The sequence below is a fragment of the Mobula birostris genome, chromosome 17 (genome assembly GCF_030028105.1).
Source record: "Mobula birostris isolate sMobBir1 chromosome 17, sMobBir1.hap1, whole genome shotgun sequence".
Taxonomy (NCBI): Eukaryota; Metazoa; Chordata; class Chondrichthyes; order Myliobatiformes; family Myliobatidae; genus Mobula; species Mobula birostris.
This window is the reverse complement of record NC_092386.1, coordinates 55,923,623-55,939,288: the sequence shown is the minus strand read 5'-3', so window position 1 is coordinate 55,939,288 and position 15,666 is coordinate 55,923,623. Positions and strand designations below refer to the sequence as shown.

Below are 15,666 nucleotides of genomic sequence, written 5' to 3'. Positions count from 1 at the left end.
ACGTTTATATTGTGACCAATCTGTTACTAATGGAGGACCAAGGCCAAGCCTTTTGCTTTCTAACACACAGAGTTAATTTAGGCTTGAATATAGCAGCATGGTCAAGGATTACAAAAATTACTTGTTATTAGTAAGGAAGACAGACTGCATTAAGCGACAGATAATAGGAGAAAAGGGGCAAAATGAACTTAGTCTAAAGAATCCACTATTATTTGTTGGGGAGGTTCAACAGTGTTGAAGAGTGGCACGTTACCATAGCAATATTACAGCGACAGTGATCCAGGTTCAATTCCGCCGCTGGTCGTAAGGAGTTTGTACCTACCTTGGTTTCTTCCTGATGCTCTGGTTTCCTCCAGTATGCCTACTCACATTAGTAAGTTAATTGGTCACATGGGTGTAATTGGGCAGTGTGGGTTTGTTGGGCTGGAAGGGCATACTACTATGCTGTCTCTCTAAATTTAAAATAAATAAAAGGGTAAGTGTTGGAGTGGATCAAAGGGCTCTGCATGAACACCCAATGATCTTAAGGTGGCAAACTATTTTAGTAAAAATGACACACACACACAGACTACTAGTTAAGGCACAAGTTCAAAGTAAATTTATTATCAAAGCACATGTATGTCAACCATATAACAAATTCTTTTCTTGTGGGCATGCACAGTAAAAACAAGAAACACAATAGAAGCAACGAAAGAATTCCCCAAAAGGGACAGACAAACAAAAGACAGCAGACTGTGCAACTGCAAGAGAAGTAAAAAAATAAAATAAATAATAAGTATTGAGAAAATGAGTTGTAGAGTCCTCGAAAGTGCATCCATAGGTTGTGGTAACAGTTCAGTGCTGGAGCGAGAGGAGTTGTGAAGTTATCCTCTCTGGTTCAAGACCCCGATGGCTGTGGGATGATAACTGGTCCAGAACCTGGTGGCGTGGGTCCTGAGGTTCTTGTACTTTCTTCCTTAAGGCAGCAATGAAAAGAGTATGATCTGGATTAATGGGAGTCCTTGATGATGGATGCTGCTTTCCTGCAATGGAGCTCTATGTAGATGCGCTCAGCGGTGGAGAGGACTTTATCTATGATGGCTGGGCTGTATCTACTACTTTCTGTAGGATTTTCCATTCAAGGGCATTCAATTTCCATATCAGGCTGTGATGCAACCAGTCAATATACTCTCCACTGCACATCTATAGAAATTTGTCAAATTTTTAGGTGATATGCCAAATCTTCGCAAACTTCTAAGTAGAGGCATTGCTGTGCTTTCTTCATTATGGCACTGTGCTGAACCCAGGTCAGATCCTCCGAAATGATAATATCGAGAATTTAAAATTCGCTGACCGTCTCCACCTTTGATGTCTCCGATCAGGACTGGCTGACTGACTTCTGATTTCCTCCTCCTGAAGTCAATAATCAGCTCCTTGATCTTGCTGATGTTGAGTGATAGAATACAAGGACAGGGAATTAATGCTGGTACTGTGTCAAAAACATAAGACTGCAAAACTGCTTAAATTACAAGCTTGAAGAAATTGCTCTGAAGATGTAGGGGAGTTGACAAGGTTGTCAGAAGTGGAAGATTGTACCTTTAAAATTCTTAAGCTAGGACTGCTTTCTAGGAAACAACTTAAACATTGGAGATAGAGCAGCAGAGAATTCAGGACGAAGTTCAGAAAGGACATTAAAATGCAGCAAATTTGCACAAGGCAATAGCAGTGGATGGAAAGTGAAATCTTCAGATCAAAATCAATGTTACTGGACTTCTAGCATCCGTAGTTCTTGGCTTTAAATGTGTGCCCATTCATTTTTTAAATAGGCAGTGAAAGGAGGAAAGTGGGATAAGGTGATGAAAGATGCAGAACCTCCACATTCAAATACACATCCAAATAATTTTCAAAGCCGTCACATGCAAGGCTGTAGAGCTAGTTCAAGAAGTTGGAAGAAGATAATGGCCTTTTCCCCTTCCTTCCACCTCCACATTCCCAATTTGAATGGGGACAAGGCTGAGTAGTCTTGTGCCATACATCCCAATTATAAAAAAAAAGCCAAAGCCAAACATAATACCATAACAGATTTGGACACCAAATCAATGCACGTTTACTTGACAAATGAATGCATTTCAATGAATTAAAGTCATTATCCAGATGATCATGGTCAAATCTCAAAAGGCAATCTTAGTTTAAATTCACAAAAACATACCTAAATATTGCTTGCTGTGTCAAGTCAGCCCAGAAGAGGGTCTGTGTTGCAACATCTACATCAAGAGCTACAGCATTTCTCAATTGCCACGCAATCTCTGTGTATTCCATTTTATGCAAACCAATTTTCCTAATATCATGACGGTTAGTGAAAACCAAATAAGGCTCTTCACCTGTAAAGAAACCTTTAGTAAGCAAATTGAAGCCTAGAAAAATTAATTTTCCAAATTACAGTAGCAGCTGCTACACCAAGTAACAACTTATTCAAAGTCTGCAAAATAATATTGGCTAACAATTATCTGTTCAAAATACTATATAAAATTTACCTCATTTCTAGAGGACCATTTAAAAATATGCCAACTGAAATTGCAGTTTCTTTAAGAGTTAAGCATTACTGAAAATTAAAATTGCAACTACAATTGCTCCATGGCCTCTAAAGGTACTGCCCATTTGTATGACCTTTGTTTCATACAAACATCACTTCCTGTTCGTAAGCTGTTTTTAACCATCACTTCCTGCACAGGCTAATTCAGATTTCGACTTGAAGCATGGAGTAGAAAGACATCTATCTGCATATGCTCCTGAAACGGCAATATCTGTGTGTGAAAGCTTTCTTAATATTGGTAAGCATTGAGTAAAGGTACTTTGAAGAAAATATTAAGTTTATCATTCATTGCTATTAAGCTATTGTCATGGCACGAGTTTATTCTCATCCACAGCATAGCTATAGAATGTTGCATGAATGCATAACTTTGTTAACACTGTTCATGAGAATAATCAAAAATATCAGTATATTCAGGTATATGATATTTCTGTATCAAACCTAATATGTGTTTTACTTAACTTTCTGCAGTTTCTCTTTAAAAACACAAAGGAAGTTCCTGACTCTACTGCTGGGGCAGTAGACTGAGAAGATAACTTGTCCTCAAGGAATTGCCGCAGACTGGAGATGCACCTGAATGCCGTACACTACAACGACAGCTTCCGACACCTGCAACGTCAGTCGCTGTGCCTTGGAAGTTCAGGTCAGAATGAGGTGCATTGAACATGTCTTCAAGACGTTCAAGCAAGACCACACTTAGCATAGCTGCAGCACGAGCCCACCCCAGGGCTGAAGTGGCACAAGTGAGAGCAGCGTATGCCAAATGCAAAGCTGAAATACTAGTTGGAAAAGGCTCAGGTAGACATGGAGAAAGCATGCATAGACACAGGGAAAGCTCATGTAGAAGCTACATTGAGGGCACTCGAGGAGCGTGAAGCTGAGGCTGCCCTAGTAGAAGCAAAGGTGTATGAAGCAGCAGCAGTCGTCTCCCTGGGAAGATGACTGAAGAACTGACCATTGATGCAAGTCTTCTAATACAACATGGTTGCTCAGAGGATGAAATCGAAGAGGCAGACATAGATAGGAACCAACTTCTAGTCATGCTTCATACCAAATTTTTACCAGTCTTCCTCCTGAACTTGCATCCTCTGCTTCAGATTCAAACCCAAGGATGAACCTTCATTTAAGATACAAAGTGAGTAGTGCTCAAAGCCAGCCATCTTGGAAACACATGGGTGCTCATCACTTAAGAGCCGACAAGTGCCGAGCAGTGTTTCAAGTGGTTCACCTTTCAACAGAAGCCACCATGGAACCAACTGCACAACCCTCACTTGCTGCACCGGGCTGTGGTGATAAATCACCGTCGGACAGTAGTTGAGTGAGATGCTGAGCTTGGCCACAGAAGCCTAGAGTTAGAGGTAGAGTCGTGCTGAATGGGGACAAGATGGTCACCTGGAGAATAGTGGAGAACCTGAAGAGAGTAGCAAGGAGAGCTGGAGAAGCAGTAACAAAACATTGCAGAACACAGGTGGACACACAGTGTAGCAAGCACCAGTGGTCTCCAGGGAACTGAGCCAAGAACCGACTGACACTGCAGATACAGCTGTAAATTCAGGACCTTCACCCTGCAGCAGAGCAGGATGGGGAGTCAGACGAGCATCTATCAGATGTAGCTACAGGCCCATAAATTTGAAAGACATATTCTGGAACATCAGAAGTTACCGGAGGCAGATCCAGTGGATTTGTTGAGGAGTCAATAGGAGGAGAGGTCTGCTTGCCCTGCCAACTCTCAGAGTGCAACTATATTCCCAACAACAGGGATGAAAATCCTAACTCCTGAAGCAGCACGTGGTTGTTCACATCTTAAGGACAGCTGTCAAAATCCCTCTACTTGACTCTTCTGCCGCGATTCTCCTGTTGCTTAACAGAGACACCTTCCTTCCATGCACGTAGATTTATTTATTTATTTTTAAGGCCTCTGTTAGTCTTATGAGACTATGGATTTGTGCCTTGGAAGGTTTCCAGGGCACAGGTCTGGGCAAGATTGTATGGAACCCCATGCTGCAAGTCTCCCCTCTCCACGCCACCGATGTTGTCCAAGGGAAGGGCATTAGGACCCATGCAGCTTGGCACCGGTGTCATCGCAGATCAATGTGTGGTTAAGTGCCTTGCTTAAGGACACACACGCTGCCTCAGCCAAGGCTTGAACTAGCGACCTTCAAATCACTAGACGAACACCTTAATCAGTTGGCCACGCGCCAACACACTTAGAATTTATTTAAATTTTATATCCATCCCACAACGTGAGGGGGTAAAAATCTTGGTGCCATGACTCCGTTGCAATGTACAGACATGTGAATTTATAAGTCTAATGGCTTGTGGAAAGAAATTGTCCTGTAGCCAGTTGGTCCTGGCTTGAATGCTGCAGTACCGTATGCCCCAGGGAAGCAGCTGAAGCAGTTTATGGTTGGGGGACTGGTGTCCCCAATGATCTTCCAACCCTTCTTTTGGCACCTGCTGCTATAAATGTCATCATTGGAGGGAAGTTCACATCCACAGATGCGCTGGGCTGTCTGTACCAGTCCTGCAGTGCCTAATGATCAAGGTTGGTGCAGTTCCCGTACCAGGCGGTGATACAGCCAGTCAGTATGCTCTCAATGGTGTCCCATAGAAGGCCTTGAGGGTTTGGGGGCCCATGCCAAACTTCCTCAGTCACCTGAGGTGGAAGAGATGCTGTTGTTCTTTATTTTGACACAAAGCTGGTATGTACAGTGCAAGGTAGTGAACAGTGCAATGATTGGTACGCTGTACGTTATGCCTGGTGACTGGACCTGGGTTGGGTCACAGTGGGCAAAATCCACCTTGATGGTGCTCATCAGCCCACCGTCAGTGCAATTAAAACTAACATCCTGAAGAGCAGGTGCCCAAGTCATTTCAGAACCTGAGAGAGTTGAATCTGTACGAAAGTCAAGATTGTAGAAGTAGCCAAAAATAGCCTCTGCAGCAGTTGGCACATCAGTAAGCAATCTGTCAGCACAGAGCAACTGAGTCAGGCAAAGTTTAGAGTCCTTCTTGTTGCTCAAAGAAAGGTATATGCATAGGAAGTGCAGTGCCTCTCAAAGCAGGAACCTCTTCCAATCCAAAGTTACCTCAATGAATTCTGCTTCTTTCTTGACTCTGAGGGGCTGCAGTGAGTTGAAGGATGTATGAAGGAGGCACAATCGCTTCAGCGGGACCTCACCCAGTCATTGTTCTGGGTGAGCACCATGTCACTGATCTGCTCATCAGACATTACCTCAAGCATGTACGTCATCAAGGGCAGCATTTTCAAAGTGAGAAGTTATAGACTGCATAGCAAGTCTGTTTCAAGACTAGTCACTGAGATTGTCCATTCTTTTGCCAAAGGCAAAATGAAACAATCATTTGACTTTTAGTTTCAGTAGTTAAGATTGATATCGTGGATGTCAAGCAGAGTATTCTGCCTCTAGAGCTGCTGTTCATTTTGTATGCAGTTTGTTTTGTATAAATCTCAATTCCTGTTTTTAAGTTTTTAAAAAAAAAACACCTCACTTCCTGTGCAGGTTAGTTTGGATTTTGACTTGAAGCACGTAGTAGAAAGATGTCCATCTCCATCTAATATTTGCCCTTGAAACAGCAAATATGTGAGTCTTAAGCTTTCTTAATATTGATTGACATTTAGTAGATGTACTTTGAAGCAAGTTGTATGTTTATTGTTCATTATTGAGCCATCATCATGCTAGGAAGTTCACTCTCGTCCACAGCATAGCTATAGAATGGAGCATGTGTGTATTGTCTTGTCTAATGCAAATTGTGAGAATAATCGATATTATTAGTACATTCAGGTGTGTGACAATTCTGCGTTGAATCTAATACACATCTTACTACACTTTCTGCAGTTTGACAAAGTTTTCTCATTAAAAACCCTGAAGAAAGCTTCTGGCTCGGATGATTTTTGAGAAGGTGTTTAACTCCCTACCTAGCTTTGTACACAACACACTATCAGGGCAATAGAATGGCTGAAGAACAAGTACTGCATTCTAATAAAAGTATTTTATCAGCACTCGGCAAATTTAAACACGAGTTTGAAGGGATGTTTTACTTACCCAGTGCTTTACAAATTCCTTTCACTGGATCCATTTGGTATCCTCTGTGACACAAGCATTCATAACTCCCCACTTTGTTGATACAAGTTTGACTGCAAGCTCCAGGATTTTGACATTCATCGATGTCTAGGTTGAAATAACCAATATTCAGTGTTATCAGTATCAAACACAGGAAACAGATTACCCAGCCCATCACATACATGCCGATCTCATTTTCCTTTGCTATCCCCCCTTAATACACACAGCCTCACCTCCACAACTAGACCAGAGGGGAATTGCAGCTGTAATTAACCCATCAATCTCAGAACAAAACCACCAGTTTCACTTACCTCTGCAGATTCTTTCCTCAAACAGCTCAAACCCTCGAAGGCATCCACATTCGTAGCCAATGAGAAGATCATGGCAAATATGCAAGCATCCACCATTGTTCACTAGACATTCATTCACATCTGAAAATTTAAAATTACAGTCTCACGTTCATTGGAAGCAGCACGAACCAGACCAAACATGAAGCTGTACAGGTCTAGCTACTGGAGTATCATTTGGCCTTTGGATAACAGCATCTTTTGTGGGAGGTACTGTGGACATTTTAGGTCAGAACCCAGAAGAGTTTTGACTCAAAATAATATTCTTAAATGAATCCTTCATCTGTATTTACTGTAGAGAGGTTAGCATATTTAAGGTGGAAACAGTGATACCATGGAGGTTAGAAATGTTGGGAGTCTTAAAGCCCCCCCAAAAAGTGGACAATCCCAAAGGCCTGAAGAGATGCATCCCAATAAATTGTAGGAAGCAAGAAATTGCTGAGACCCTGCAAAGATTTGTATCATCTTCAGCCATGGGCAAGGTACCAGAGAGCTGCAGGATGGCTAATGTTGGGTCTTTAAAGGGCTGGCTACAAGGCAGGCTAAGGAACTACAAGCCAGTGAGCCCAAGCGTAGGAAAATACTGGAGGAGACTCAGGTAGGATCCATTTGGAAATCTAAGAGTTGATTAGCGATAGTTAGCATAGGATGTTATACCCAATAAATTTAATAGATTTTGATTTTTTTTTTTTTTTTTTTTTTTTTTTTTTTTTTTTTTTTTTTGAGGAGATGGCCAAGAGAATTGAGGACAAGGCTGTAGTTATTGTCTTTCTGGAATTTAGAAATGCTTTGACAAGATCCTGCAAGGGAAAGTTGTCTGGAAGGTTAGATCATATGGAATCCAGTGCAAGCAAACCAATTGAACGCAAAGCTAGGCATAGCAGTAGGAGTCACAAGGCAGCAGTGAAAGCTTTGTGCTTAATTAGAGACTTACAACCAATGGTGTGCCACATTGAGTCATATACAAAGATTTGACTGATAACCTAGATGGCATAGAAGTAAACAACAGGAATTCTGCAGATGCTGGAAATTCAAGCAACACAAAGTTGCCGGTGAACGCAGCAGGCCAGGCAGCATCTCTAGGAAGAGGTACAGTCGACGTTTCAGGCAGAGACCCTTCATCAGGACTAACTGAAGGAAGAGTTAGTAAGAGATTTGAAAGTGGGAGGGGGAGGGGGAGATCCAAAATGATAGAAGACAGGAGGGGGGGGGATGGAGCCAAGAGCTGGACAGGTGATTGGCAAAGGGGTTATGAGGGGATATGAGGGGATCATGGGACAGGAGGCCCAGGGAGAAAGACAAGGGGGGGGGGAACCCAGAGGATGGGCAAGGGATATAGTCAGAGGGACAGAGGGAGAAAAAAGAGAGTGAGAGAAAGAATGTGTATAAAAATAAATAACGGATGGGGTACGAGGGGGAGAGGTGGGGCATTAGCGGAAGTTAGAGAAGTCAAATGTTCATGCCATCAGGTTGGAGGCTACCCAGATGGAATACAAGGTGTTGTTCCTCCAACCTGAGTGTGGCTTCATCTTTACAGTAGAGGAGGCCGTGGATAGACATGTCAGAATGGGAATGGGATGTGGAATTAAAATGTGTGGCCACTGGGAGATCCTGCTTTCTCTGGCGGATACAAGGCCGGAGAAGTGGGGGGGGGGGGGGTTGTGGATCTGATAGGAGAGGGTAGAAGACCATGGAAGAAAGGGAAGGGGAGGTGTACCAGAGGGAAGTAGATAAGGTGAGTGAGGGAAATGGGAATGGGGAATGGGAAGCGGGGGGGGGGCGAGGGGGGGAAAGAAGGGAGGGAGGGAAGAAATTACCGAAGTTCAAAATGTTTGTGGCATCAGGTTGGAGGCTACTCAGACGGAATAAAAGGTGTTGTTCCATCAACCTGAGTGTGGCCTCATCACGGCAGTAGAGGAAGCCATGGACTGACATGTTGGAATGGGAAGTAGTACTGAAATGGGGCCACAGGGTAATCCCACTTTTTCTGGTGGACAGAGTGTAGGTGCTCTGCGAAGCGATCTCCCAATCTATGTTGGGTATCACCGACATACAGAAGGCTACACCGGGAGCATTGGATACAGTAGATAACCCAAACAGACTCACAGGTGAAGCATCACCTCACCTGGAAGGACTGTTTCCCAAGGCAGGGAAATCTAAAACTAGAGAGTACAGGTTTAAGGTGAGGGGACTGATTTAAAAGGGAATAAGATGCAAGTTTTGGTCATGCTAAAATTTAATCTCGATAATTTACATTTTATTTCACCCGTATGAGCAAAGATTGTTCTTGACTTTTGGCTTTTATTGCTTACACTATTGCAGCCACCTGGAGTACAGCATTTGAAGGTTCAATCTTATACAATTCAATTTCCACTTACGACATTCAGGGGGCTCATCACTCCCATCCACACAATCTTGCTGCTGGTTACACACTCTGGTTCCATCAATGCATTTACCATTTTGACACCTGAAGAAAGATGGCATAGTACACACTGAACCTGCAAGACAGTGATAACAATTATCCATCTGGGGGAAATAAAAACATTTGTACAAGTCCACAGAAGTGCAATACACTAAAATCACTATCCTGGTCACATTCCCAATTTAATTAAAATGCTAGAAAATCCTCATATGGCGGCACACATCAGGCTAGTTATCTCATCACAACTGCTTGAAAGATTCTTAACCAAAAATAACAACTCAACATCTGTACAGATGATGAGCTAGCCAATTTCTTGCATTGTTTCCCACGATCTGTTTAGCTGGAAGCAAGAGACATCAACTGTATTCCTTCCACAAAGCTCACAGATCAAAGCCTATCAACGTTAGGAGCTAGCGCCAAGAGTCTGAAATCAAGTAACGGTGTGCAAGCTAGTTGTTAACATGGGAGAGTAGGATACAAGACCAAGTCTTCAGCAGCTCGACCAGCTTTAATAGAATAAAGCACGATACTTGGTTCAACTTCAGTGCCTACTGGCAGCAGCATCAAGATTTCAGCACCACCCTACCCCCTCAAGATAATGATCATTTTCACCTCTGCGCTAGTAACAGTATTTGCCCAAACTACACCTTAATGAGACAAAACAACCATTGTTTGTCAAAATAGAATTCAGATCCTTCAGTAGATTGTCTTCAAATAGGAAAAATCAAAACTTCTTTTAACATTCTATTCTCTTGAAGGTGACACTAAGCATAGATGAATTCCTGCTGTTAATCCTCCATTTCTGAATGGACAATGAACCCCTGTACACTACCTCACTACTTTTCATCTATTTTTGAACTACTATTTTATGTACAGTATATTGCCTATTGTAAATTATAGTTTTGTGTCACGATGTACTGTTGCCACAAAACATTTCACATATGCCCGTGATATTAATCCTGATTCTGATCATACTTTTGAATAATATCCCCTCTCATTCTAATCTCCAAGTATTATCCATTTCACCTAACAAAGGCCATACCAAGCAGAAAAGATGGCAAGAGAATTTGACCAGAACATCAGGTTGTCCTCCAAGACAGTATTGCATCCTCTTTCTCAAAGCTCAGCTCTTGTTAACTAGCTTGTTTCTAGTTTACTTTCTCCACTAAGTTCATCCAATCTACCATTATGGCAAGCAGAGCAAGTAACATCTACTGTGAAAATGGAGAGTCTGTTGAGCATATTATTTATGATGCATTTTCATCTCCATTTACTGGTGATGTTGCTCTAATGTTCGCCTTCACCCTGCAGACAGAAACAGGTGAATTGATTATGGGGAGCAAGGACATGACAGACCAATTGAATAATTACTTCAGTTCTGTCTTCACTAAGGAGGACATAAATAATCTTCCAGAAATAGTAGGGGACAGAGGGTCCAGTGAGATGGAGGAACTGAGGGAAATACATGTTAGTAGGGAAGTGGTGTTAGGTAAATTGAAGGGATTGAAGGCAGATAAATCCCCAGGGCCAGATGGTCTGCATCCTAGAGTGCTTAAGGAAGTAGCCCAAGAAATAGTGGATGCATTAGTGATAATTTTTCAAAACTCGTTAGATTCTGGACTAGTTCCTGAGGATTGGAGGGTGGCTAATGTAACCCCACTTTTTAAAAAAGGAGGGAGAGGGAAACCGGGGAATTATAGACCGGTTAGCCTAACGTCGGTGGTGGGGAAACTGCTGGAGTCAGTTATCAAAGATGTGATAACAGCACATTTGGAAAGCGGTGAAATCATCGGACAAAGTCAGCATGGATTTGTGAAAGGAAAATCATGTCTGACGAATCTCAGAATTTTTTTTGAGGATGTAACTAGTAGAGTGGATAGGGGAGAACCAGCGGATGTGGTATATTTGGATTTTCAGAAGGCTTTTGACAAGGTCCCACACAGGAGATTAGTGTGCAAACTTAAAGCACACGGTATTGGGGGTAAGGTATTGATGTGGATAGAGGATTGGTTAGCAGACAGGAAGCAAAGAGTGGGAATAAACGGGACCTTTTCAGAATGGCAGGCGGTGACTAGTGGGGTACCGCAAGGCTCAGTGCTGGGACCCCAGTTGTTTACAATATATATTAATGACTTGGATGAGGGAATTAAATGCAGCATCTCCAAGTTTGCGGATGACACGAAGCTGGGTGGCAGTGTTAGCTGTGAGGAGGATGCTAAGAGGATGCAGAGTGACTTGGATAGGTTGGGTGAGTGGGCAAATTCATGGCAGATGCAATTTAATGTGGATAAATGTGAAGTTATCCACTTTGGTGGCAAAAATAGGAAAACAGATTATTATCTGAATGGTGGCCGATTAGGAAAAGGGGAGGTGCAACGAGACCTGGGTGTCATTATACACCAGTCATTGAAAGTGGGCATGCAGGTACAGCAGGCGGTGAAAAAGGCGAATGGTATGCTGGCATTTGTAGCAAGAGGATTCGAGTACAGGAGCAGGGAGGTACTACTGCAGTTGTACAAGGCCTTGGTGAGACCACACCTGGAGTATTGTGTGCAGTTTTGGTCCCCTGATCTGAGGAAAGACATCCTTGCTATAGAGGGAGTACAAAGAAGGTTCACCAGATTGATTCCTGGGATGGCAGGACTTTCATATGAAGAAAGACTGGATGAACTGGGCTTGTACTCGTTGGAATTTAGAAGATTGAGGGGGGATCTGATTGAAACGTATAAAATCCTAAAGGGATTGGACAGGCTAGATGCAGGAAGATTGTTCCCGATGTTGGGGAAGTCCAGAACGAGGGGTCACAGTTTGAGGATAAAGGGGAAGCCTTTTAGGACCGAGATTAGGAAAAACTTCTTCACACAGAGAGTGGTGAATCTGTGGAATTCTCTGCCACAGGAAACAGTTGAGGCCAGTTCATTGGCTATATTTAAGAGGGAGTTAGATGTGGCCCTTGTGGCTACAGGGATCAGGGGGTACGGAGGGAAGGTTGGGGTGGGGTTCTGAGTTGGATGATCAGCCATGATCATAATAAATGGCGGTGCAGGCTCGAAGGGCCGAATGGCCTACTCCTGCACCTATTTTCTATGTAGTATCATGCAGTATTCCAGATCATTGTTCCTTCAGAAATTCAACATAATTCAATTTTTGCATTTTAATGAACTGGTGAGTGAATGTTACTTGTCAGTGATAACATTTGATCCAAAAAAAAAAAAAAAAAAATTTAGAAACTCAGCTTTGGCAATGAGCTCACTTGTACTGCTTTTGATCACAGATATGGTTGACCATTATCCAAACAGGAGGCCTATTCGCACGTCATTTGGTTGCCAAGTTAGTCAATGGTTCAAATAACAAATCCTCATTTTGTCACTAAAACCAGCATACAAACAGCTACAGTATATTCTTACCATTTTTACAACCATCTTCATCACTTCCATCAGTGCAGTCTTTGTATCCATTGCACTTACGGCCTTCAGGGATACAGAAACCATCACCACATCTAAAATAATCTGGTTGACAGGTTTGTGGAGCTTAGAGAGACAAATGGTCATAGTCAAGCAAAGAATTTAGTGTGGCCATGTTTTAAAACCCACCTTCCCCACCCCACACATCACCTACTGGTCCCCAGAACTGCAGAGATTCAGAATTGGGTTTATCATCACTGACACTCGTCATGAAATTTGTTGTTTTGCAGGAGGAGTGGTACAGTATAATACATTATTACAATAGATATTGTGCAAAAAGGCAAAAATAGTGCAGTAGTGCTTGAGGCTGCACAGTACAGGGCCGTCGGTCCATGATGTTATATCAACCTTTTAACCTACTCCAAGATCAATCAAATTCTGCACTCCCATAGACCCCTCTTTTTTCTACCATCTATGTGCTTTACACTAAGAGTCTCTTAAATGTTCCTAAAGTATCTGCCTCTACCACCACACTGGCAGCACGTTCCACACACCAACTACTCTTTTAAAAAAACTACCTCTGACATACCCCCTATACCTTCCTCCAATCTTAAGATTACGTCTCCTTGTATTAGACATTTCTGCCCTGCGAAAAATGTCTCTGGCTATTCACTTGATCTGTGCCCCTTAGCTTGTATATGTCTATCATCTCACCTCTCATCTTCCTTTTATCCAAAGAGAAAAGTCCCAGCTCACTTAACCTATCCTCATAAGACATGCACTCCAGTTCTGGCAGGCTGCTGGTAAATCTCCTCTGCGACCTCTCTAAAGCTTCCACATCGAGAGAATATAGAAAGCTGAAAAGCAGGACCCCCAGCATAGTAATCTTTGGATTGCTGCCTATACCACGCACCAGTGAGGGTAAGAATAGGATCATTAGGCAGAGGAAAGTGTGGCTGAGGAATTAGTGCAGGGGGCAGGGTTTAAGATTTTTAGATAATTGGGATCTCTTCTTGGGAAGATATGACTTGTATATAAAGGACATCTGAACCCAAGGGATACCAATATCCTTACAGGCTGGTTTGCTAGAGGTGATGGGGAGGGTTTAAACTAATTTAGCAGGGGGTGGGAACTGGAATGGCAGGGCTGAGGAGGGGGCAGTTGCTATATAAACCGATGCAATGTGAAGAAGTGAGACTGAGAAAGGACAGGCAGATGATAGGGCAAAATTGCAGTGAGTGGGATGAAGTGAGGTGCAACAGGGAGAAAATGGAAATTGTGCTGACTACCAGACTGAAGGCATTATATTTGAACGTACATCGTACACAGCACAAAGTAGATGATCTTGTAGTGCAGTTAGAGATCAGAATCAGGTTTATTATCACCAGCATGTGAAGTGAAATTTGTTAACTTAGCAGCAGGAGTTCAATACAATACATAATCTAGCAGAGGAAAAAAATAATGAAGTAAATCAATTACATATATTGAATAGATTTAAAAAAATTGCAAAAACAGAAATACTGTATATTAAAAGAGTGAGATAGTGTCCAAAGATTCGATGTCCATTTAGGAATCGGGTGGCAGAGGAAAAGAAGTTGTTCCTGAATTGCTGAGTGTGTGCCTTCAGGCTTCTGTATCTCCTACCTGATGGTAGCAGTGAGAAAAGGGCTTGCCCTGGGTGCTGGAGGTCCTTAATAATGGACACTGCCTTTCTGACACACCACTCCCTAAAGACATCCTGGGTACTTTGTAGGCTAGTACCCAATATGGAGCTGACTAGATTTACAACCTCCTGCAGCTTCTTCCGGTCCTGTGCAGTAGCCCCTCCATACCAGACAGTGATGCAGCCTGTCGGAATGCTCTCCATGGTACAAATATAGAAGTTTTTGAGTGTATTTGTTGACATGCCAAATCTCTTCAAACTCTTAATAAAGTATAGCTGCTGTCTTGCCTACTTTATAACTGCATTGATATGTTGGGACCAGGTTAGATCCTCAGAGATCTTGACACCCAGGAACTTGAAGCTGCTCATTCTCTCCACTTCTGATCCCTCTATGAGGATTGGTATGTGTTCCTTCGTCTTACCCTTCCTGAAGTCCACAATCAGCTCTTTTGTCTTACTGACGTTGAGTGCCAGGTTGTTGCTGCAGCACCACTCCACTAGTTGGCATATCTCACTCCTGTATGCCCTCTTGTCATCACCTGAGATTCCACCAACAATTGTTGTATCTTCAGCAAATTTATAGATGGTATTTGAGTTATGCCTAGCCACACAGTCATGTGTATACAGAGAGTAGAGCAGTGGGCTAAGCACACACCCCTGAGGTGCGCCAGTGTTGATCATCAGCGAGGAAAATATGTTAACACCAATCCGCACAGATTGTGGTCTTCCAGTTAGGAAGTTGAGGATCCAATTGCAGGAGGGAGGTACAGAGGCTGCATTGTCTCCGTCTGTACAGAGATTGGCATGTATGACATTGTGGGTATCACTTGAGTTGTGGCTGAAAGAAGATCATAGCTGAGAACTTAACATCCAGGGATGGGAGGAGGGGGGAGGGGGGAGGGGGGAGGGGGGACGAGGACGAGGACGAGGGGCTCTGTTGATTTAAAAAAATTACATCAAATCCTTAGAAAGGACTGATAATGGATTGGAAGATGTGGAATCCTTATGTAGGGTAAGGTCATTGGTGGAAATGTACATAATTCACAACCACTGACACCGAGTTGGAGTTTCACTTAAAGAGGATGGTCTAACTGAATGATGTAATTACACAAGGGTTTCTAGTAAACCGAGTTCAGTTTCTTGGTGTTCAATAAACTAGTTGCTACAACTTTTCTGAAA

The 15,666-nt window shown here is 42.7% G+C and overlaps 1 protein-coding gene across 1 annotated transcript in view; it reads right to left on the bottom strand.

Annotated features, from left to right (window-relative positions):
* LOC140211444 (uncharacterized) overlaps nt 1-15,666 on the bottom strand; it is an 83,451-nt gene that overhangs the window by 24,634 nt on the left and 43,151 nt on the right. Inside the window, exons 19-23 of the mRNA XM_072281153.1 lie at nt 12,828-12,950; nt 9,377-9,496; nt 6,963-7,082; nt 6,634-6,759; nt 2,189-2,360 (exon numbers count right to left, since the gene is read on the bottom strand). Coding sequence (XP_072137254.1) covers nt 2,189-2,360; nt 6,634-6,759; nt 6,963-7,082; nt 9,377-9,496; nt 12,828-12,950 — 661 coding nt within the window. The remainder of the gene's footprint in view (nt 1-2,188; nt 2,361-6,633; nt 6,760-6,962; nt 7,083-9,376; nt 9,497-12,827; nt 12,951-15,666) is intronic.